Source organism: Xiphias gladius, chromosome 16, assembly GCF_016859285.1.
Source record: "Xiphias gladius isolate SHS-SW01 ecotype Sanya breed wild chromosome 16, ASM1685928v1, whole genome shotgun sequence".
In the NCBI taxonomy this organism is placed as follows: Eukaryota; Metazoa; Chordata; class Actinopteri; order Istiophoriformes; family Xiphiidae; genus Xiphias; species Xiphias gladius.
In genome coordinates, this window is record NC_053415.1 from 13,790,220 (window position 1) to 13,813,702 (window position 23,483).

The window sequence follows — 23,483 nt, forward strand, 5'->3', positions numbered from 1 at the left end:
TGACTGGTTGATGTGCAGTAAAGCTCCCTGGGAAAAAAAAAAAAAAAAAAAATTGGTAAAAAAAATATATGCATTAGAGTTAACATACCTCATCTGATCCTGAGCCAAAGATAAGAAGGTCAAAGGGGATTGCTGCCACCATGTCTATAAGGAACCAGCCTTTAAAGTAATGGATTGCTATTTTAGCTGGATGGCTGACCACCTCCTCGTTTAGGTTTACATAAGTGGTCCTGAAGTTTATGAGAATGTCAATGATGAACATAATGTCCACGATTAAATCCACTACATTAAGAGGACTGCAGGAGTATCCACATTCACGCCTCTTCTGCTCCTCTTGGTCATTGAGAAGAAAAGCAGCTGAGTAGGGAGTGAGGATTGCTGTGTAAATGACCAGCAGCAGGATCAGCCAGTCCCACACGGCTTTGAAGGGGCTGTAGTGGAGAATGGTGAACTTGTCAATGCGGGCTGTCTGGAGTTTGTACTCTGGCAGCACATCAGCTCCGAGTGACAGGACCTGGAGGAGTGGTGAGAGGGTGTCAGAACAGTAAGGGAAAACACCTGATTACACCACTCCACTTTGATCACGTGTCAGAAAATTTTGCTTAATTTGAATGTAGGTCTACCCCTTAGTTGCCTTGGATCACTGATAATGAACGCTTTATTTTCTGTAACCTGTCTTTAATTGATGCTTCTCCTTCTGACAATTTTATCATAGACAGCTTTCTGTGATGGTAATTTTTGCTGAAGAACATGAGGAAATATACCCAGCTCAAAGACTTCAAGGACTGATTTGACAACCATTGTGACACCCAAGTGTAAGTGCTCTGCAGTCAAACTGTATTAGGTAAAGGCAGCCACTCTCGTATGACAAGCAGACTGCATTTGTCATGTCACCATGAATAATTTGACTGCCACTGCCTTTTTCTACATTTGCAAGAGGTACATTGTGTACTCTTGGAAAAACTATTAAGCACTTTACTGTATCGATGCTAAAGCGGAGAAAAGCTGTATAGATTTGTGCTGATAGATATTTCATTGAAATATTTTGTTAAGCAAACGTTTGTTTAAATTTCACCATATGTACCCTGACTGGATGGTAAATTATTCAGTGTACCCATGAGGGCCAAGACATCCCCCGTTCTGTGCTTGGTAAGCTGTGGCAGACAAAGAGAGAGGCTCTCTTATGGCAGAAAATAGTGCAGGAGTGAGGATGAGGGTGGTGGGTCGCTCTATTCATTTCACCACATCCCCCTATCTTCAACACATAAATTATAGATTTCCCCATGCTAGCAGTCAGGAAGTAGATGCAGTGTTCACATCTCAGCGGTGTCTCCAAATTCCAAAGTAAAGTCAGTAGGGAGAGAGAGTATTTAATCAGGATGGTGGTTTGTCTTCCTTTATGAATGAGAAAGCTGTGTTGAAACAAAGTTTAAATATAAGGTTTGTGGGCCTCTCTTTTACTTGGTATCGCCAACATTGTCCAGGGATGCTAGCAGTATTGTTTTAGTGTAGTGCTGTGACCTACACACATTTTTTCAAATTGGCTGTGCATATTTGTCCACATTTTGTTATTTGTCAGAAGGATTCAAGATAACCACCAACCACAAGCATAGATATTTTTTTGCTTTCTACTTTATTTAAATTGATGAAACATACTGTAGGTATTTGTCGTAGTTTAGAGTTGAGACTGTGATGAATATCTGCACTCCTATCCGTCCTTGGTATGTTGGCATGAGCTGTGCTGCTAGTCCAGTCAACAGGGAATTCTGCCACTTATTCCGCCTTTGCTTCAGCCATATGACAGGCAGTGTTGGGCCTGCTGCATTGTCCTTGAGCAAGAAACTGAATCCCTGCTGTCTGCTCAGGTGTTACGAACCTGCACTTTGATTTGAAAAACTGAATTTCTAATCTATTTCTATTATCCACAGCTGATTTTGATAGGTATGAATTTGACATTTTCTCTCAATAGTATCCCCACTTCCTCTGCAATTAAGAATGCCCAATTACCCTTCTCTCTTGCATTTAATTTCACTGCTCCACTGTTGATGTGGGTAGGCAGCAGACAGCCATGTGTTACCTATGTTTCACAGGGGATCACCAGCTGCTTTTTTAACCCGCCAGCAAGAAATTTCACTGGCAGGGTGTTACATGCGCTGTGTATCAGCGTATCACGCTATCTCACAACCTTCCTTGGAGGCATCCCAGCCAATGACTATATTAGGGAATCATTAATGCAGTTACAAGGACATCCTGTTTCCAGCTTCCCACCTACAAACACCGCCAGTTGTGTTCTTTGAAATACAGAACTAAGGAATACTGGTAATTGGAACCCCTGGTGTCGTGATGGTGGCTGAGAACGTTGCCTCGGTGGCGCCTATGCAAGTATGTATTTCAAAATGACCCCCTGCAGATGTCACAGGACACAAGAAAAGATACTGCAATATTAAACAAAGTAAAACTTCCTGACTCACCTGTGTGACTTTTTCTGTGACATTGTGAGTCCTGTCTTTGACCTTTGGCGCTATAATGGTTTTTTCAGATGTTGGCGGAGAATGAGTCTTTTTATCAGTCCCCTCAGAGAAGTTGAGTGCAATCAGAGGGATCTTGTTGATGGTGCTATACTTGTTGATGTTAGAATCAGAGGTAGAGCAAAGGAGGCTGGACTTCAGGTGATTAAAAGGGCCTGGTGGTTTAGAACAAATAGCAGTCACATTACTACCCGTTGGTGTTAAAATTATACAGTACAACCCGCTTTTGGTCATACGAGATGGCTCTGAAAATGAAAAACTCAATATATAAATTATGTGGTTATAAAATTGATTCAGTGAGCAGAGCTTAAGTATTTACAATTAACATTTTTAGTGAAACAATTTTATCAGTTTTCAGTTTTAAAAGCAAGGACTTAAACAAATATCAAAAGAAAACTTTACAGATTTTAAACCTTATCTCCATGTTTTAGATATTGAGGTGACAAAACTGTGATTGAACTCTGTATACTGTAGGTGTATTGATGTAGCCAGTGATGCAGTTGCAGCCTGCGATACTTACACAGTTCCACAGTACCACTAATGTATTATAGCATCACTTGATAGTGGAGGAACTAGTGGGTATGTTTAGCTAGTTTTTCTGCAAAATGGGAAATGCACTACAGCTAAAAGAAAAGGTAGTGTACCGGGAGCTGTTCTTGGATGTTAATTAGAGTTACAAATTTAGAAAAGCTGGTGATTCATTTGTAAATATTTTCAATCTCACATGTTCCTACAGGCAAAGTTTTGACCTACTCTGCTTCTGTTTTTATCACAGAGTAAGTTTTTCTGCAACCTAACATTAAGTTGGTTTATGGCCAACTATGTTATTGTTTGGGATTTATCCACATATACTGTATGCTTAACGGCTGGCGTTGCTCGGAACATTAGCCAGTTAGGAGAGCTACAACAATATCACATAACACAAGCATGCGCTCATGTAGGTTAATTTAAAAGCAGTGCTTTGTTTAGCATATGATAAGAGCAGAAATGAGGCTTTTGTGATTACATTATATGATTTTATGGGCTGCTGATGTGACAGAATCACTACATTGGTCTAAGTATATAAAATCATTTCACATTTATTAAGTGCAGTGAGCCCATTCAAACTATCCAACAAAAGTTGATCTGTGAAGAGTATTTATGCTAATTGCCTTGCTTCAAAGTCATGGTCCAAAACTGCACAGAGCAATGAAATCATGGGCAGAAATAGACAAATACCTCTGGCATGGCTACCATTGTCTAAAGGCAGCACTGTGTGGACAAACAAAGTACAGGATCAACATTTTAAAAAATCTATACACTTATATGAAAAGATTATAAGAGCAAAGTTAACTACAACAAAAATGGTATCTCTTAAACATTATTTTTGAAGAACAAATCTCTAAACGGTATACACTGCCTTACCGACCCCAGTGTCATATCAAGGTTGAGTTAACACTGGTCTGCAATCTAATGCAAACTCAGTCATACTGTGATAATTTGATCAAATGTGGCATTGTACAGTAATCACAGAGTGTAAATTTTACTTACGCATACTTTAGAACATACCTTCAGTTGTATGCCGATCCCTGAATACGCCTTTTGAATTGGAGCTATAGCCCTCAATTTCATGGACGGATGAAGCTCGCCTCATGCTGCTGATGCTGCCTCTGGGGAAGGTGTTTGACAGGGAGGTAGAGGATTGGTGCGGCTCTGTCTGGTACAGCTTCTCCCAGGGGAGTTTAGGGGATGAATGGTCAAGTGGTTCAAGACCGATGCTACCCTGGGAAGAATGGTGGCTTGAGCCTATGAGTGCATGTGTGTCATTTGCCTCAATGGGACTGCAAATGCTTTTGGTTGGTGAAGGGAAGCTCTGTAGGGCCATTGAGTCCTCATTGTCTTTGGGTGAGTCCACCATCACAGCATCCGGGTCCTCTTGCGGAAGAGATTGCTTGTTGGTATTCATTAGGCTAAAAGCGGCCTGGCGGAAGCGGAAGAATCTACTCCTCCCTGACAAATGAAAAGAAGTTATGTGAAGCCTTGTTAAGTTTTTGGTATACAGCACTGGCAAATTAAAATATCCAACAGCATCCAATCATTTATGGTTAGATAACAGCCTTCTTCAGCCAAAAACTTATAAAGTATACAGGCCAATGAGAAGTGATAAAATACTCATATCACAAACCCATTTTGCAAAGGTCATCATGACAGTGCAACCAGTGGAGAACTATGCTCATTTTTCTGACTGCTTTCCTGACTATGATAGACTATTATTAGGCTGGCAATTTGTACCTTGTGCTCCCTTACAGTTCTTTTTGTGCTCCCCCACTCAGCGACAACAGTCACATGAAAAATGTACAGGGAGGTCCTCTGTTGTGAATGGCAGTTACGGAAACATGTTTGCAAATAAATAATGAAGTAAGCAGATTTTGGATCTAGTTTCTTCTGGGACTTCATGTCATTTTTTAAAAATAAATCTTTTACAGGATATCCATACTGTATTTTTGTCCCCAGGCAAACAGGGAGTCAAGTTTGGTAATGTCTGCAAGAATTTCTGTAACTGAGGCTTCACGTCTTTTAATTAACAAAACAATATTTGATATCAGCATATTCTGAGTTCTAGTGTTTATCCAATAAGTCCACTCTTAGAGGATTAGTGCATTAAACTTTAAAAGGAAGACAAAGAGTAAAACAAATGATTTGGCCATACTGAAACGTATTTCATTTCAGTGCCCAAAAGGATGAGAAGGAGGAGATTGCACAATCGATTTTTCTATGCCTCATTGATTTGAGACAAGAACCCAATTTTTGCTCATAACCACATCTTCAGAATGTACACAGTAGTCAATGTTAATGACCTTTTGGGAAAGAGCGAAAGTTTTGGCTCATTAACAATAGAAAGAGGGTGAAAGTGAACCTTGCCTCACTCGTGAGGCACCCATCCCTCAGCACCCTCCTTACATAACGTCATTACCATCTGTTTCCATTCCCTGGCCAAATGTGCTGATGTTACAGCAATGGCAGTTTACAATAGAGCCATTACACTCAACAAGTTTCCCTGGAGAGGCACTTAATGGTGTTCTGTACCCAGGATACTAAACCCAGTAAGATGTAGTTTGTTCTTAGAGTGGCTTAAGGAAAACAGATTGTGCCAGATATATCCTTCTTGTGAAATGTAATTCACTGTAGTACCAATGATCACCACTGACCCTTGTATAAGGGTTGTCCACTAACCAGAAGGTCGGTGGTTCGATCCCTGGCTTCTCCAGTCCGCATGTCGAAGTGTCCTTGGGCAAGCTACTGAACCCCAAATTGCGTCCAATGTATCCTCGGTATGTGTGTGCGTGTGTGTGTATGTATTGAAAAGCGCTGTTTGTATAGAAAAGCGCTGTATGAATGTGTGTGTGAAACTTGCAGTAACGTAAAGCTTTGAATGGTCAATAAGACTGGAAAACCCCTATATAAGTGCAGTTCATTTACCATACGGCATGTCCTAAAAATATATTGTGGTACTACATAGATAGCAGTACTTTGGTTTATGACCGAATAATAATGACATCCCCAACAGCCTCAGCTTTACTGTGTGATTAGTGCTACTTAGCAAATGTTAGCGTGCAAACATGCTCAGCTAAGATGGTGTCAGTGGTAAACATTACACCTGCTAAACATCAACGTGTTAGCACATTGTGAGCATATTAGTATTTAGCGCAAACTACCACTGTGCCTACGGCATGTACAGCGTCACAGAGCTGCATGGCTGTAGTCTTTTAGTCTTGTTTAAAGGGAAAATAGGGAAAACAGGGATTGCTGGTAACCAAAGTCAACCAAAACTAACTTTAGTAAAACTCAATTTATAAACATGTAGTGTGAGTAAAAATGCATTCAACGTATTTTAGGCAGAAATAGTAAAATTTGGAGGGTAGTTAGACATCCACACATAACAAATCAAAGACAACTAGACTTGTATTAGTCTTGAAGACATTTCACTCTTCATTCAGGAGGGTTCATAAATTCTATTGATTCATGGAGCATCCAAGGCTTGGTTTTTCACACCTTAACATCACATGAGAGGGGGTAAGATCCCATGACAGTAAAATAAGAGTTATCATAAGAGTTACATATATTAAAGAATACAGAACAACTATTTCTAAGTCTAAAAAGGGCTTAGGAATAGTTCCAATTTGACATACTGTAGACTGATTTATCCTTTTTCAAACCATGTCTTCTCTGTCCAAAATGTTCATATTGTTTATATAGGTATACTGCTGAGCATTTGTCTCTCTTCTGTTGGGCTTGTTCAGCGTTAGCGTTATTGTTGTGCCCATATTTGGGTTCATGGTCATTAGGGTGGACAGGTGTCTGCCTTAGTGTGATGCTTGGTGTGAAACGCACAGTGATACCTCGTCTAATAAAGATCCTTCTTAGTTTCTTGGACACTACATCCATGTATAGAATGATGTTATTAAATCCGCTCTGTGTCTTTCCTTTAGTATTTACTCTGGAGTTTTTACTAGATATTGCTGCTGTTTTAACAAAAGCTGTAAAAGCTTTCCTAATAAATCGTATCACCAGCGTACAGTACTGTCTTGACATCTCTTCTTTGGTAGTTTAAAAACATTCACATTATTCACGATTCACACCTTAATTTATGGGACTCTGATGACTCACATATAACTGTCATGTGATCTTAACAAATTGACACTGTATGCGGCCTTAATGATTTTCATGTGACTTTTAAGTGTGAACCATCCAAAGAGGTTTACCTACCTGAGACTCCCCACAAGTGAGTAGACTGATGATATCTGTCGGTTCAGCAATGAAAAGTCTTTAAGAATAACACAGAAACTCCAGTTTCCTATGATTTAGTACTTCTAAATACCCTATTACCAGGATGACTGACGATGTCTTAACAGGGGGGCTGATTTCCTGTAACACTGATAGAGATATGTTGACCGATCCTCCACAAAATATATGTTTATACTTGTTCCTGGTATGGTTTGCAGCTGAGTGTAAATGGGTTATATGGTCCATTTTACCCTGCAGATAAACAGTGGATTGTGCCCTTTGAGCTGTGAGCGTGTTGCTGCTACAAATGAAGGGGTTCAAGTTTCTCAAAGTCTTCACAGGTCAGGGTAAGATATGGAGCGTGAGATCGACTGGTGGATCGGTGCGGCATTGGCTGTGATATGGACAATGTACTGGACAGTTGTGGAGAAAAAGCGTAGCTGAGTCCTAAGTCAAAGCTCCTGATTTACCAGTTTACCATGAGCTGTGGATAGTATTCCAGAGAGATTGTGGATACAAGCAGACAACATCATTTTCTTTCACAGGGTGTAGGAATAGGGTGAATAGTTTGAATATCTAGAAAGAGCCTGGAGTAGAACTGCTGCTCCCTTATACTGAAAGAGTTTCAGGAAACAATTGGATCAAATCTCTTTATTTACTCTGCAGCTTAAATGTGTTTGTACTCTATCAGAATGTAATTTCCATAATTTCCATTCTATGCAACAGGAGTTGGAATAACTCGATATGAAATCAGAGCTGAAGATTTTCAAATAGAATAAGCATACTGTTTCTACAATAGAATGTTTAAATCAAAGTTAATTATTGTATTGTACAATGTATGATATGCATTCAGTTGTTGACTGAACAGTAAAACAAATCTCTATGTGCAGTGTATCTTTCTAATGTGTAAATTGTAACTATTGTCTCTGGCTTGAGCCTTGAAGACAAGCTAAAGTTGCTGAATGGTGTGCTCTAGGTGGCATCTCAGGGAAAGGGGGATTTTACTCGCTTACAGGTTCAATATTGCGCTAGTTGACACCTGCTGGCTTGTAGCCTACTGTCAACACCGTGTCATAATTAGACCCCAGATGTCCAAAAACAAATTCACTTTTCAGAGGCTGCTAAAATAAAATCTAGGACCAGGGTATGTGGAAATGTTCTCGCTGATCATTTCAGGCCAAATGCTAAAAAAAAGGGTTTCTTTTTAAAAAAATCAGTGACATGTCAAAGTTCTTCCTCTGCTAATGCCATGTTTCCGTGTTTCTATTGTTAAGGCCTAATAACCTGAAAAGAATTGCATTGTACATAAGGGTGCCAATTTTTAGTATCTGGTATGGTCTAAATGCTCTTAAACACATGTTGTTCATGCACATCTGATGAAATACTGAATATATGGCGTGAAAACAGTCAATTTGAAAGACAATAATAATATAGTTTGATAGCATGCAGCTTAAATACAAGATTATCATCATCAGTCTTTAAAATCCCATTTAAGTCAAACCAAGTATAGCATAAAATTACACTTCAATGCCCTGCTCTTAAGGGTTGCTCAAAGACAAAGACAGAGTAAGGTCATACTTTAAGTGTGATGTGTGCATGTAGTCAAGACTTTTTTCTAATCTAAAGTCACATCATATGTTTATCTACCCATCTACCCACAGGTCCCCTTGCTGAAGCATGGTCACAAGCAATCAAGTCTGATTAGCAATGTTAGCAACAGACACAGACACTCCCACACACATAACAAACACACACGCATGCGCGCGGACATGCATACGCACACATGCACACCCTTAAATACACGCAGTACAGCACAAGCCGAATGTCAGTGCCTTGGAGGAATTCATGCTGAGTGAAGCTGAGCCCCAGTCAGAGAAGAGATGCTGAGTGCCTCCAATCAGGGAGGAACAGGAAAGTCTCACTGACATTTACACCTTATGACACACATCCAAATAAAAAGTGCAGAATATGCTGTTCTCCCAAAAGACATGAAACAGATATAAAGAATTCAACATTTTCAACAGAAAAGGTTATGTAAGCAGACAATTCCCTCCCTGCATGCACACAATGTATTTTATTGTCGTATGTGTAAACTGTATTTTACGGGCAAACTAAATAATGCTCCAATTTTGAGAATAATAGAAACTGGCAACATGTGTGGAAGTTACACTGAGCTTGACAGAGAACTGAATCAATTGCTCTAGCTCTTAATTAGTGTTTAACCGATGTAGAGGGCTATTTCTATGAATGATCTCAGTTAGAGCCATCCATTTTCACAACTGCCCTTTCTTAAAGGAGTGAATTGATTTAGGAATGGTGCCATCTCACTAAACGTGCACAGATTTAATGTGAAAAGTAAATAAAAATAATAAAAGATAGATAGATGGACAGATGGACAGATAGATAGATAGAGTTCAAACTAAACTAATTTAAGATACAAAATATATATATAAAATCTAAAATGTACATATTTGCTGTAACCCATAAAACAATAAGATATAAAACAATATGATACAATAAAAAAGCAGCTGAGGTGTTGCACTTCAGGACATTGCACATTTGCTGAGTACAGTGGTCCTATGTACAAGTAGTGAAGTTGGGAATATAGCAGTGCATTTGGAAGTATGGAGCCAAAGCAACTTTTACTCAGAAAACACTTGTGTGTAGACAGAACAAAATCCCATTTATGTACTCTATAGCAGTGGTTTTTTAGGTACTATACTATATCGTAGTAAGGAGAGAACGTTACATCAAATACTCACTCTGATCTGACTTTGTAGGGGATGTGGGACTTATCTTCTCTGTTGAGCCGTCACTTCCCTCATCCAGAACGTAATCGAAATTTAAGATAAACATCATCACCACGCCCTCCTCATTCTTCACTGGGATTATATGAATGTTACACTGAAAGTCAGTCCCTGAAAGAGAAACAAAGTGTCAGTGTCAAAAAACGGAATCATACATTATTCCTCTCTCTCTTCTCTCTATCTGCCATCTCTTAAAGGGTTAGTATGTCCCGAGATATCTTTACTGTATTCAAACTAAAACAATAGTTAAAAAAAACATTATGCTTGAGAAATATTTTCAAGTAGTACTATCACAATCAGACGAGTCATTTTTTAAATTTGTTAATTAAACAGAAGTCCAAAAATGCCACATTTCCATCTGGTTTCACATGAATGCCGGGAAAAAGGAGAAGTTGATCTAATTTAAAGGTCAATGCCTGCTTGTCAGAACAAATGAAATAGATAAAAGAAGTAGGCCCAGGGGTAAACAAAGTTTATGTGTGTGCTTATGTGTTCCTGTGTGCTGCATGCCTATTCGTGCCCATATACATATACCATGTCTATTTTAATGATTAACACATAGCGTGAAAAAATGACTAAACTTGCAGAATTTGGACAAATATGATGCGGGGGGACGCAGTATAGTGTTGACAGCATGGTTTAAAAGAATAGATCAAACAGGCAGGAAAGATTACTGCCAATTTTAGAGGACTGCGATGAGCTCGCAGGAATAATCACCAGAACTGAGCATCGTGTGAGGCAGTGGAGCAGAAACCAATCATCTAAACTTAGTCTTGAGCCCAGAATATCACCATTACCACCTGGTTATAGCTGTGTTAGCAAATCTATTGATGCCTGTGGGCAATGAAATTCTCTACCCACTGGACTCTAAACAACAACACAATAGCTACTGTACAGCTAAGGTGACATGCGATATCACAGCGACCATCTCTGGCACGGGAGAAAGCTATCTTAAGAGTTTTTTCTGTTATCTTTGAAATTACTCCAATTTTCAGCGCGTAATCACAAACTGCTTTACACATATTTAAAAAGTCTAAGTGAATCTTTTTAGAGAGGATAATGAAAGTAATGGTATTTGTCATCTGGCCTTTAAAATCAAAATGTCTAATACTAAAACGGTCCCTCTGTCACTCTATGTAGGTCTGTCTGTCTTTCTGTCTGGCTTGTTGTGTTGCTCCTACTCAGAGGACGCATATTACCAGTGTTCACTGTAATCTCCTCAGGGCTCACAGACACCCTGCCAGCAGCATTCATTAGCAGTAGACTTGCTGTCTGACTAAATATAACAAGCTTGGTCTGCCTCAACATGCCAGAGTTCTGTTGGAAGGATTTCTGCATCAAAACTCCCAGAAGTAATGCTGCATAGTCACCACTGACAATTTGATAATGCGATTTTAACGCAATGGAGAGCATTAAAAAAATGTATGATTCGCAATTTGAGAATACAGGCAGATTTCAGTGTTTCAACAGAGTTGTCTGATTTGATGAGAATGAAAAAGGAAACACTTTATATGTGGATAGTAATACCAGCGGCTGTGGACTACAAGCCCATCTTCTCTTGTGTCATGGGGTGCCTGGTTATATGTTGTAAAGAAGGAGAGCGGTGCTTAGAGAGCAGGGGAACTGTGAGTCCTTCCCCAGAAAATCCCCTTTTCATAAAAAGCACTTTCCACATTTCCCAGAAATCTTTCACCTAATTCCACATAGTCCTTTCTACAAATGGGAACATTTGACTTTGATCTGTTTGATTAAACAGTATGCTCATTTTTCAGAGTGAAGGTAAAAGTAAGTGAGTTAGAGAGTTTTTCACGATCGAAATTTTAATCATCTGATAAATCCTGTATAAATTAAAATGGTTTCTGTTAAAGCCTCAAACTTTCCCCTCCAAAGTTAGACTCATGAATATTGATTTTGGGACATTTTGGCCTCTGTTCTCATAGAGAGAAGACATGAATAACGTGCAACAAATGTCTGTAGTTGGAATAATCCAACCAAAGTGTACAATAAATCTTGTTGTAGGTGTGTAAGATATAAAGAAAGGTACATTTGATCTAAATGTTGCTTGCTGTCAGGTGTTTTCTAACATTTTCTGAATAGAGCAATAACCCGTGAATTAAATATGAATTAGTTCAGTTCACAGAATGCAGCAATGATCACATAAATTAAACATTTTTTTTTCTTGAGAGCATTAGGGTTTCCCTACTACAGTTTACATCCTTTCATGTAAACATACAGTATTCATTCTCTTAAGTATATTTCTCTTTACAAATATTAGAGAAAACACAAGCATCCTGTGTCTTATCGCTACCTAAAACAAACGTGATGTTACTGCATTGGCGGCCAACACTGAGGTAATGAATGTCGATTTACAAAGAAATGCAAAATGTTAACAAATTTTGTAAAAATGCTGGAGTTAAAAGCTCTAATTCACCCATCAGCCAAATGAATATTTATATTCGTAACAACAGACATCTAGGTTACATTACACAGAACTTCGCTCTGTGTGCAGTCAAGATGGTAAGTTCAGCAGAAATATTTCTGGGCTGGAGTTTACCTTACCAGATGGGGAAACAATAGTGATGCTTAAAGGCTAAGCCACGGGCGGTCCTTCGCATCTGGTCTCCTGCTGAATGTCACCTCTACCTCAATGGATGACAGGAAAGCTTCTGTATAACGGCTATGGTAAATGCTAGAGACTGCATGGTTCTAAATTTGATCTTGGTAGGTTCTAATCACAGTATTATTTATTATTTTAAAAACCTGACATAGTTGCCTGCAGTGCTCTTATCCTGCTAAACAAAGGGAACTTTTCTGTGAATAACACAAGGAGAATTCTTCTTTCTTCCACCTAAAGGCAGTGGCAGTAAACCATGTGATCAGCAGAGCTACTCATGACATGAAGAAAACTGGCTATTGATTGGGAACAACTGTGTTATTCATCCCCTGTTTGACCAGGCCAAGTAGTTTACTGAAGGTATTCTGGTTGGGAAAATTGTGTGAAACTCAAAGCTTCACTTGTCTCCATTTTTGAATATTCTAATTAAGTTTGGTCTATATTTAGTTGTACTGATTGAGATTCATAGGATTCCATGTACCTTATGTAAATTAACTAACTGACGTTTATTTAAGAAGATTTAGATCCCAAGGTTTGTAAAGAGAGCCTAATGTCATTACCTAACAAAGTACAATCAAAACCAAACGTTTTTCAAGTAAAACTCAAGCTGCAGAATATGTGACTAAAAACTGCATTCGGGAAAGATCCCATTTTCTGGATCTGTGTTGCTACTCCTGCTGAGTGACAAATTGCTTTGGCAGACATGACGTCTCAGCTGAAGTGTCATTATGAACAAAACTGTCAGACAGTTTTATGAGAAGCTATGGCCTTTTTCAGATATATTGGGAAATAATATTGGATTTGCAATTTGACCTATTTTCAAGCTGTTCTGATACTTATGTGTACTACATTTGGTGCACAGAGTTACAGAATGAGAAAAGCTTTGGGGAAATACTGTTCTTCCTGAAAAAAATAAATATATTATAAATATAAATTATATTCTAAATATAATGTATTTATAGTATAAAAATAGTACAAAATCAAAGTTTGCATCCTGATATTCCAATTGTAAAAAAAGCTTTATACACATTGAAAAAAAGTGTATTGAAGATTTAAAACCTCATCAGGGAATACACTTACTGTTTTATCATCGCTGCCTGTTTCATTTTCTGAAACAATTTTTATTTTTTCTCTGCCAGTGCATTTTAAGCTAATTTCTTTTACTTTTTAGAATCCCTGCAGTCCATAAAGGAAGTGTTTACATTCTTATCCCCTCCTTTTTATTTGCTTTCATATCTTCCCTTCCTTACCATGGCCATGTCATGAAGACCGACGGGAAGATGTAGAAGATATGTTGAGAATATGTATGATTGGCTTTGGCTTTTTGCTCTTTGCTGTCATTTTAAGTTCTTTTAGTGTCGCAGTTAGTGTTGTTATTACAAGGTCTGGCTGAATGCATCCCATTTTAAGACCTCAGTATCCTTCAATGAAGTGCCTGTAAGTTCACAAAGCAAAGCAAATACTTTTCCCTTTAGATGTGATCAGACAACACTTTGTACAAAGTAGTTTGTATTAAGCATATCCGGGTTTTATGGAGGCTCACCTCAATGCTCTGCAACTTAGAAAAAACAAACAAACAAAAAAAATAACACAAGGAAATTAAAAAATATATCTGACAATGTATTTTAAACATATTTTAAACACTGCAATGAAATCAATTGTAACAGCCCTAACAATATGACAAATGGGTACTCTTATGGCAAATTAAGAAGCACATACACCAATTTGACAAAACGTACACAGCATACAGAAACGCATAGCAAATTTAGAAAACACACAAAAAGAAGATATAACAGATGCTGTAACTGGTATACATGAACAATACAGAACTGAGCTATAACACAATAGGAGTTTCCGGGGGGCCACTAATAAACATGCTAAGAATCAGTAAAAGGCAAACGCTATGTATACTGTAGGTGTAGCTAATAACTCCAGTAGTAACAGAATCTGCAATCACAATCTTACTGTCACTTTTGTGTTGTAACTATTTTGCGTTCTGATCAACTTACAGTGTTTTTTCTGCGTATGCTCCATTTTTTTTAATGCTGCATCATGTATTTTTTTTGTGAAACGTGTCTCTCATTGGGCTTATGTTTACATTTTTTGCGGCACTTTATTCTCTATAATGTGACAGATGTGTTTCAGAAACGTTGATTTTTGTTTCATTTTCTTGTGTTTTGCCCATTTTCAAGTGTTTTCTTAAAATGCAGTGCTAACTGCTAAACTCTCTCTTTACCACTGTACCCACTAGCAAGCTCTTTGGACTCTTATCTCCTTTATCTTTACATTTGAGATGATTAAAATCTGTCCCTTGCAAACATTATTACTCGAGCTATAGTGTACAGTATGTATGCGTTGCTTCTGAGGACTGTTGACCGTTTGAGTTTTAGGCAATCCAGCCCTCCTATTCTTCTCCAACACCCAACCCAGCACAACATTATTATGTCCAAACGTGTCCATTGCTGCTGGAAACAGTGAAGTTGCTTGACAGTAAATCTGTTTGGACCAGAGAAAGAGCGGTTGTTCATTCATTCATTCCCTGACCTAGACATAGAGTGTTTCCCTGTTAGCCAAAAAATGTTATTTACACCTTCTTGAATGAATGGACAGTGTATTAAGACTAGCTCCCTTTTCACGATGGAAATTTCATTACTGCAGATTCTATTTCCATCATCAATTATTAAAACATTGCTGCTTAATCAAGGGACCCTTTGGACACTATTACAATGAGGACTCACAAGTCAAACGGAGTTGTGGTGAAATCTATGATGTCTTCTTGTGTTCTTTTTGTGATTATATGTTTTATAGTAGAGTGAGTACTGCTATGCATCTTTTAATCTTATTTCACAGAGAGAATTTTTTTCTTATGCGAACCTCACTTTTCCAATTTGGATGTATTGAGGCTTCCTATTAATCTGTATAAGCTGATCTGCTCTAGGGAGAAACACGAGTAATATTGTTGAGCTCTGATTTTTGTTTTTGTATTTTCCTACCGATGTACTATGCACAACTGCAGCTTTTAAACAGTACAGCTGCAGACTACTGCCTGGTAGTAAATCTTGTATAATGAAATCTGACATGCTTCTCGTTTAGGGCTATTCTGCTTAAGCCAATTCGCAACGTTACTGGGGCATAGCCAATCGGGACTAGGGCATGTAGGGAGAGGCCATGCAAGCTAACCCTTTGTTTAGAGTCCTTGGGTCTTGTAGCAATATCTCGCCTCAGTAAAGACTGCTGTAAGCTACACAGCCTGGCCTAATTTCATCTTCAATCAGTGTCTCCAGAGCAATCAGGGATAACTAGCAGCTCAGGCTCAAACTACATTTCATTTGTGTTTACATTTATCAATTAATAATCATGATATTTTGCTGCATGATCTTTTATTCCAATCCATAATTTAGCACAAATGCTGGCAGATTAAAGGCAATGGATGGCAAAAAAAAAAAAAAAAAAAAAGAAGTTAGCATACAGTAACTGATTAGGGGAAAAAAAAAACACAGCTGGTATGGAGAGGAATATTAGATTACCATCTCTAGTACAAGCATCCCATGAGATGAAAATAGCCCATGGATGAACATTCCTATCTAATGCAAAGTGAGACCTGCATTGTTATAGTGTTGGAAGCTTCATCTGTTCCTCCTCACTACCAGTAAACTTGTTTCACATACTATTAATGGGCAGCAATGGCAGCAAACTATCCATGATCTAAATAAATATGCAAATTTTGCAATAATGAAGCTGATATGAATGTCCTCTCTTTGAAATGAGCTCAAAGTATAGCATGTTAACATACTACAAAGATGGAAAGCACCACTGTGATGTCTTCCATTTGTTACATTTACTTGGACAACGTGATTTTTCTCTAACGAACTAGAATTACTGCCCCGTGGCCGTATGCCTCTGCCAACCAGTCTAATTGCAGTTTAGATCCATGTCTGTCTAAACTCATATAATATATGTAGTGAAGACACTGAAGGAATTTAATAAAAAGGTATTGAGTGTATTTGCAGAACATTGTGATGTCAAAGTGAAGTTGATCTTTGACCTTTTCGATGTAAAATGTCATCGCTTCATCATTTTATCCTTTTAGACATTTGTGTGAAATTTTGTCATAATTAGCATATGAATTCTTGAGTTATAGTTTTGTGAAATCACAGTGCCCTTGGCATTTGACCTTTGACCACCAAATTCTGATCAGTTCATCCCTGAGTCCAAGTGAACGTTTGTGCCAAATTTGAAGCAATTCCCTCCAGGCGTTCCTGAGATATGGTGACGAGAGTGGGATGGACGGACAGACAGACATTATGCAGAGGCATAAAGACACCCGATCAGGAAAACTCTGTATGTGTTCCACCTTATACTGCGAGACACCAAAGAGGGCTGAAAAATGGATGTGCTCTTCTGGATGCTTGTCTTCCGAGTGTCCTGCAGCACACCTTGTGCACTCTGAGCCAGTAAACCCTCAGCAGGGGTACATGGCCCTTCAGTCCCCTCGGTGGGGAGTCACCTGTGAAACCCTGCACCCACGCATACCACATGTCCCAGATCATTCAGCACGGTTAGCTAAGCTGCCACTGTTATGTAGCTATTATCCATTTAACTTCTCTCTGCTGCACGGTGTCAGCTTCCTTTTGTTAAGACTCATTCAGGTACAAAGTATTATTACACCCTGTGGAATAGGATAGCTTGACAAAGCCATCGAGGGAAAGCATTTATCTCATTGATTATGTATCATCGTTGGAGGAAGAATGCGTGTGTGGTATCTCTTCACACAACCCCTCTCGGTTGTTCACATAGAGGGGAGCACAAAAATTAAGAGAGTATGCCCTTGTGCCTTTGCAGTGCTCTCATGGCCCCCATTGTTCCACTACTTTTAATATCTGAGCATGAGCATTATAGCAGCTTATCTTTTTGCGATTTCAGTGAAAAGAGTAAAAGCTTTGCTCCCCCTTGACGTTACACAGCTACCTCAAATCCTAACCTTACTTTTAAAGATTTCACACTGTAGTTAAGGATGGTTCAGGAAAAACAAAACAACACTATGTCCTTCCTCAAAACCTTGTCACCTAAGTCATAATTCGTAATTCACAGTTCAACCAATACTGACTGACTGAGTGACTTCATCTCCTGTGTGAAAAACAGAGAGAAAATGAGAGCGGGAAAACCGGTCGCCTATCTGAGCTACTGCTGATGTATTTCATGTTCTTTTTTAACATGCCTATGTGATTTCTGACGTACAGTAGGTGCATGGAAAATGGAGGGCTTTAATACAAAGGATTAACTGATTTGCATGAGGACTGATAACTTGAAATAGAGTTAGGAGAGGAGACATGGAATATATCCACTTTCCACCCATCAGCTTGAATTTGTAGAGTGAATCAATAGGGCCATCGCTCTCAAGGATGCCATAAATCTTTCATTTCTCTATAGCAGTGGGAGCGTGTGGATTGTGTCCTCCATACCAGTTTAATGCATTTACACTGTAAGCTGCTCATTCTCAGTCACTGCACTGTCAGCCCTGACATCTTTATTCATGAGCACACACGCTCACTATAAATTCCTCTGAGGAGTATTAAGAGTTGTGTCTTGAAGCCATGATGCACACGAAGGAGGATTGTGGAGAGGCAGGGAGCAACGAATATGTTGTAAGGTCTCTGTAGCTCCCATTCACCACGCTTTAAACATTTGAGGCACGTGATGTTTAGATGGAGTACAGCACATACATGTAAGATTGGAGGACGGGAAACTAAATTAGGTTGCTTTAAAATCCTGCTTGTCAAAAACCAAGCTGTTCGTGCTCTCACAAACAGACCCTAGAGTGTTTTCTGTAATGGTTCTCTAGGTTTCTGAAAGAATCTATTTTAGCAGTGTAGCATCTGGCTCTTGGTTTCTTTATTATTAACAGAAAAAAAGAAAAAAGAAAAAAGGCTGGGCTGATAGCTACTGATAGTGGATTAAACATGCATCCATGGCCTGGAATCTAATCAAACTCACAATTAAAAATTAAAATCCTGGCTCTTTATGATTAAATAAAATATTACTTCTCTTTTTTTTCTGGCTTAGACTGTTTACATACAGTACTGCTGTTTGTAAATGCTTTTCGAAGTTATCCCAGAATAAAGAATAAGAAAAGCAACAATACAAAATACAAATACAAAAAATGTTGGCCTCTCTTGGTGCAAACACTGGTGCAAAATAAAAGGGGAAAAGCATGTTCTTGTTGTGCTGCTCTACAAGAGGAGTACCTTTGGATTGACTCTGTACAGCTATGTCACGCTGACCATAAAAAGCTCATGTGAGAGCAGGGCAGGAGGTGGTCAATCCAGGGATTTATGCCACTGAGCGGTAACATCGTATTAATTCTCTCTGACTCAGGATTGCTGTCTCTGCAGTGCACCATTCATACCAGGACTAAAACTGGCCAAAAATGCCTGACAAACACCAGTTTAGCATTAAAGGGAGAGTTTTTTTTTTTTTTTTTTGCAAATCTGGCAAAGCTGTACCCTATCATATGTACAGCAATTTTACAGATTAGTGGATTGATCCACTGACTACTAAAGCTACTGGACACCTTTGCAGCAAACCACAACATGGCTAAATACACCTTGGTTCTTCAATTACACAGTGAGTTTATGATATTTGAAAGGTGTAAAGCTGATGTATTAATCGTAAAGTCAAAAAAGCATAATAAACTTTACAAGGCAGCGGGTCAGCTCTGTCTCAACCACTGTCTCTCAATCTGTCCATCAAAGCACAAAAACTGTGCATCATGTACCTGATCTAGCACCCACTGTTTCATCCAGCCCAAAACTAAGAAGAGCTGTACACCATAATCTTGGCAGCCATAGTTTTTTTTTTTTTTTCTTTTTCCACATAATGCTGTGAATCAAGGCAGGCGCCAAAAAGATGCGTCCTTTATTTCAACCTCTACGTTTCACAGTGTTCTAATATGGAGCTATATACCGTTGTATCTGACACACTGACAGTGAGACCTTTGTACTGCTCACATTACCACTATTGGTACCATTTTCTCACAGTAGCATAGCACTAAATAGGAAAGCAGGAGTGGGAAAGCAGATCAAACATACAATGTTTATAGTGTATCACCTGGATATCATATGCAGCAATGTGCTGTTTGTTGTCATGACAATATTTCTTATTCGCCATGGAAGACTCTTGAAATCTCTATTCATGACTCTCCTGATGTATGCGTGAGAGTTGCTCAAAATTATTTGTTTACTTTCAAATAGAAAGTAAACAAACAGGTATGTTAGTGCTGGCTGCCCTTATTGTTTTTCTCTATCGGGGGTAATGTGTACTTGTAACTGACTGGCTGGTTGGTATCAGACTGACAGGCCACATCACCAAATGGACATAGTGAGGAGCTGCGGTGGGTGCTCTCTCAGGAGCAACACGTCACAACAAACCCCTCTTGGCTTACGGGCAGTCCGTGTCAGCCACACAGCTGTGCCAGGTCACTGACTCACCATCCTTACGGTAGTAGGTTATCTCCACCTTGCGCTCCTCGGACCCCAGCAGAGCCTGGGACACCTGGCGGATGGCCTCTTTGTCGGTGAGTTCACCGTGGAGGAAGTCACAGGTGCACGGCTTCTGCATGATGTCTGGTCTTGAGAAGCCCGTCATCTCACAGAAGCCATCGTTGCAGTATATGATCGCACAGTTCTCCACCCTGGCATTGGCTATCACAAATTTCCGGTCTGCAAGAAAAGAGAAAGCGTGCACCGTGTACTGCCTGCTGTGGTATACCTGACCTCCATGGTGTCAGCTCATGGATGAAACCAATCAGCAGTCAAATATACTAAGTTCACAAGGTCACTTGTACTAAGGTACTAAGGTCACTTCTTAAACATTTTCACTGATACTGTATATTAGAATAAACAGCCTACGGAGGATTTTGTTGAACAAACCCCATATGAAAAACTCAACAATTCAACGCATCTCGTTTGTGTTCTTATGAAAGAAAGTCATCCTAAAATGTTTTTTTTTAAATGGGAGAAAAACGATTCCATTACACGATAAACTTAAATTCATCCACTCATTTGTTTTGGTCTCGCTGTTAATTCGTAAAAACATTCACTTTATAGCATTCCCTAATCTGCTAGCAGGAATTGTACATCAAAAACCTACTTACTTTGACCCTCGAATTTCCGAATTATAATTCCAAGGAATGTGTTTTGTGGCGCAACGTGACCTCTTCTTACAGGCATGTTTACACACAAAATATCCCACGATCTCCAGTAAGAGCGCCTGTACAAGTAAATCCCGAAGTTACAGCTGTTGGCTCTGTGCGATGTTTTCTTGAGCACAGACCATACTCGACGCGAGCACTTTCCACTTCAAATGACCGCCTTACTTCGGCCGACGAGTTCTTTAGCCCGCTTGCGCGCCCGAGCATGTAAATGCCTCCTCGCCGAAACGCACGGAATCGGGGAGGATTGCTCGAGTTGGATTCGGTTCGCAGAGCATTTCGCGTCGCGGATGGATGCGGTCCCGACGTCCTCTGTCGTGGTGTGTTGGGCGCATACAGCGGACAGTGGTTGATATGCCAAGGGGAGTGACGTCGCTCCCAGGGGGCTTAGTTCCCTCCCAGCCTTGTGCACCGAGACTGAGCATTATCGGAATATGCTCTTATTTGGAATTTTATGCCCTGCGACGTGCTGCCCCGTGTGAAAAAATGGTTCATTTTCCCAGTACCGACGGTGCACTTTAGGTGGAGAGCGATAAATTACAGCGTACATACAATATACAGTAGTTTCACACCGTGAAATTATTGTTCCACTTTTGTTATCTAAGGGCACTCGTGAAAAAAAAATCACACTTTGCACGTTTATTTTTTGGTAGGATTAATAAAAAAATGGACAGAGTAAACCTCTGAATGTGCCCAAAGATAACTAGGATCTAATAATTCTTATAATAATTCTGATTATTAAAATAATAATTCCTATGCTGGTTAGATGTCCAGAGTAAGCATTTTTTTAAGCATCATACAGGGTATTACTATCCTAAATTTCTGAAAAGCACTTTATTTGCTCACTGCTTTCAGTATTTGTAAGTCCACCGGTAAATTAAAGAATATGTTTAAGCTTCTTAAACAGCAAATTACTGTGTAATTTGTAAAAAAAAAAAAAAAAAACCCCAACATTTTCTGAATTATGGTTATTTTCTTTTTTTCCCAAGTTACCAATGAACACAACTCATTACCCCCCACAGGTGTTAAATCTCAATATATGGTTTTACCAGGGTTAGGTGCTGGACTGTCTCTTGGCCGGGAGCAGTGACATTCGGTCACTGTTGGTCACTGCTTCAGAGTAGCTGGTAGGCGGATTTTGTTACCTTTGGAGATAGCCGGGCTAGCTGCCCCCCCTGTTTCCAGTCTTTTTGCTAAGCTAAGCTAACTAGCCCATGGCTGTGGCCTTACATTTAATGGAAAGACATGAGATCCATCGATCTTCTCATCTAGCTCCCTCCAAGAAAGCAAAAGCTTATTTTTCAAACTGATGAACTATACTTTTAGTGAGCTCTTATAGAAACAATGTAAATTTCTGTGTTTTTTTTTCAATTACAGAATGAAATTAATGATTGATTATACATTTTGGCAATATTGCATTTTATTTTGGAGGCAAGATTGTTTTAGCTCATGCATAATGTACAGAATATTTTGTCCAGTTTTACATATGTCAAGCTTCCATCCTTTCATGAAGATGAGTTAAACCATCGTCTGTTCCATTTATGAATGTATTATTCAGTCATCAGAATTACAAATGTATATTGAGGCATTTCCCAAGCTTTAAATAATGCATTGTACATCATTTGTTAATCTGGATTTTAAAATAGGTAAACTTTTGAGGATTTGCAGCTACTAATCACAATTCAGAGAAAAAAAAATTCATTTAAGATTCACTGATATTTTGTAAAACATCTCTTGCCAAAAGCAGAGATTAAATATCAGTTTTGGTTCTGGGCTGTTTTCCGATCTTATAAGATAAGGGTGTTTTTTGAAAAACATGCTACACAAGATTTACATACAAAGAAATAAAAAGATATAAAATAAAAATATCAATTCTGAGCCCTATACATTAACTTATAATACCCTCATACAGTGTTTTTACTTATTTTACCTAAGACAACCTTTTTGCAAGACAGTGTGGGTGTGTACAGACTCTACTTGACTGACATCTCCCCGACTCAGCTCTTAGTTTTGGTGCACACAAATTACAAAATCACAGCTTATCAAGTACTACTACATAGCCTTTGATGATATTACCTGATATTGTTCTCAGAGTAGTTCGACCAAGCTTTAACATGAGTAGAGGGGTATTCAGCAACAATAACTAAAAACACTCGTTTTGGTGAGCAGGGCCTTTAAGAGCAAGTTCAGACATTTAATTGCCCAGAGCTTCTCAGAATTGCTGTCCATGGTGCTGAAGAGGATGATGAATTCAGGCGATGATGGGAATCCAGATTAGATTAATATTCGGCGTATGTGGGCATCGATCATCTTTTTCTAAAACTGAGTAGAAAAGAAAACAGGTGTTGAAAATCTAGTGACGCTCCCGAGGGTTCAGTTCATCATGCATCTGCTCTACTGTGTGTAGCTGTGTCCCCTGTCACTAGCTAACATGACTACTGCTGAGCTGAAGCATGAAGTGTTCTTTTAGGAGGGCCACTTAAATTAACACAAAAACTAGTGTTCAGTTTAGACATGTTGTCACTGTTGCATTAGTGCTGGACCAACCCCAGTCCCACCAC

At 39.0% G+C, this 23,483-nt stretch overlaps 1 protein-coding gene across 3 annotated transcripts in view; it reads right to left on the reverse strand.

Annotated features, from left to right (window-relative positions):
• The window catches only part of LOC120801786 (potassium voltage-gated channel subfamily H member 7-like), a 36,548-nt gene extending 15,314 nt beyond the window's left edge, over window positions 1-21,234 (reverse strand). For all 3 annotated transcript variants that reach the window (XM_040149022.1, XM_040149021.1, XM_040149023.1), the window contains exons 1-6: window positions 20,866-21,234; window positions 20,201-20,431; window positions 10,055-10,210; window positions 4,077-4,517; window positions 2,472-2,683; window positions 89-514 (exon numbers count right to left, since the gene is read on the reverse strand). In XM_040149022.1, the coding sequence (XP_040004956.1) occupies window positions 89-514; window positions 2,472-2,683; window positions 4,077-4,517; window positions 10,055-10,210; window positions 20,201-20,431; window positions 20,866-20,941 (1,542 nt within the window). In that variant the 5' untranslated portion in view covers window positions 20,942-21,234. The remainder of the gene's footprint in view (window positions 1-88; window positions 515-2,471; window positions 2,684-4,076; window positions 4,518-10,054; window positions 10,211-20,200; window positions 20,432-20,865) is intronic.
• Window positions 21,235-23,483: the final 2,249 nt, after the last annotated feature.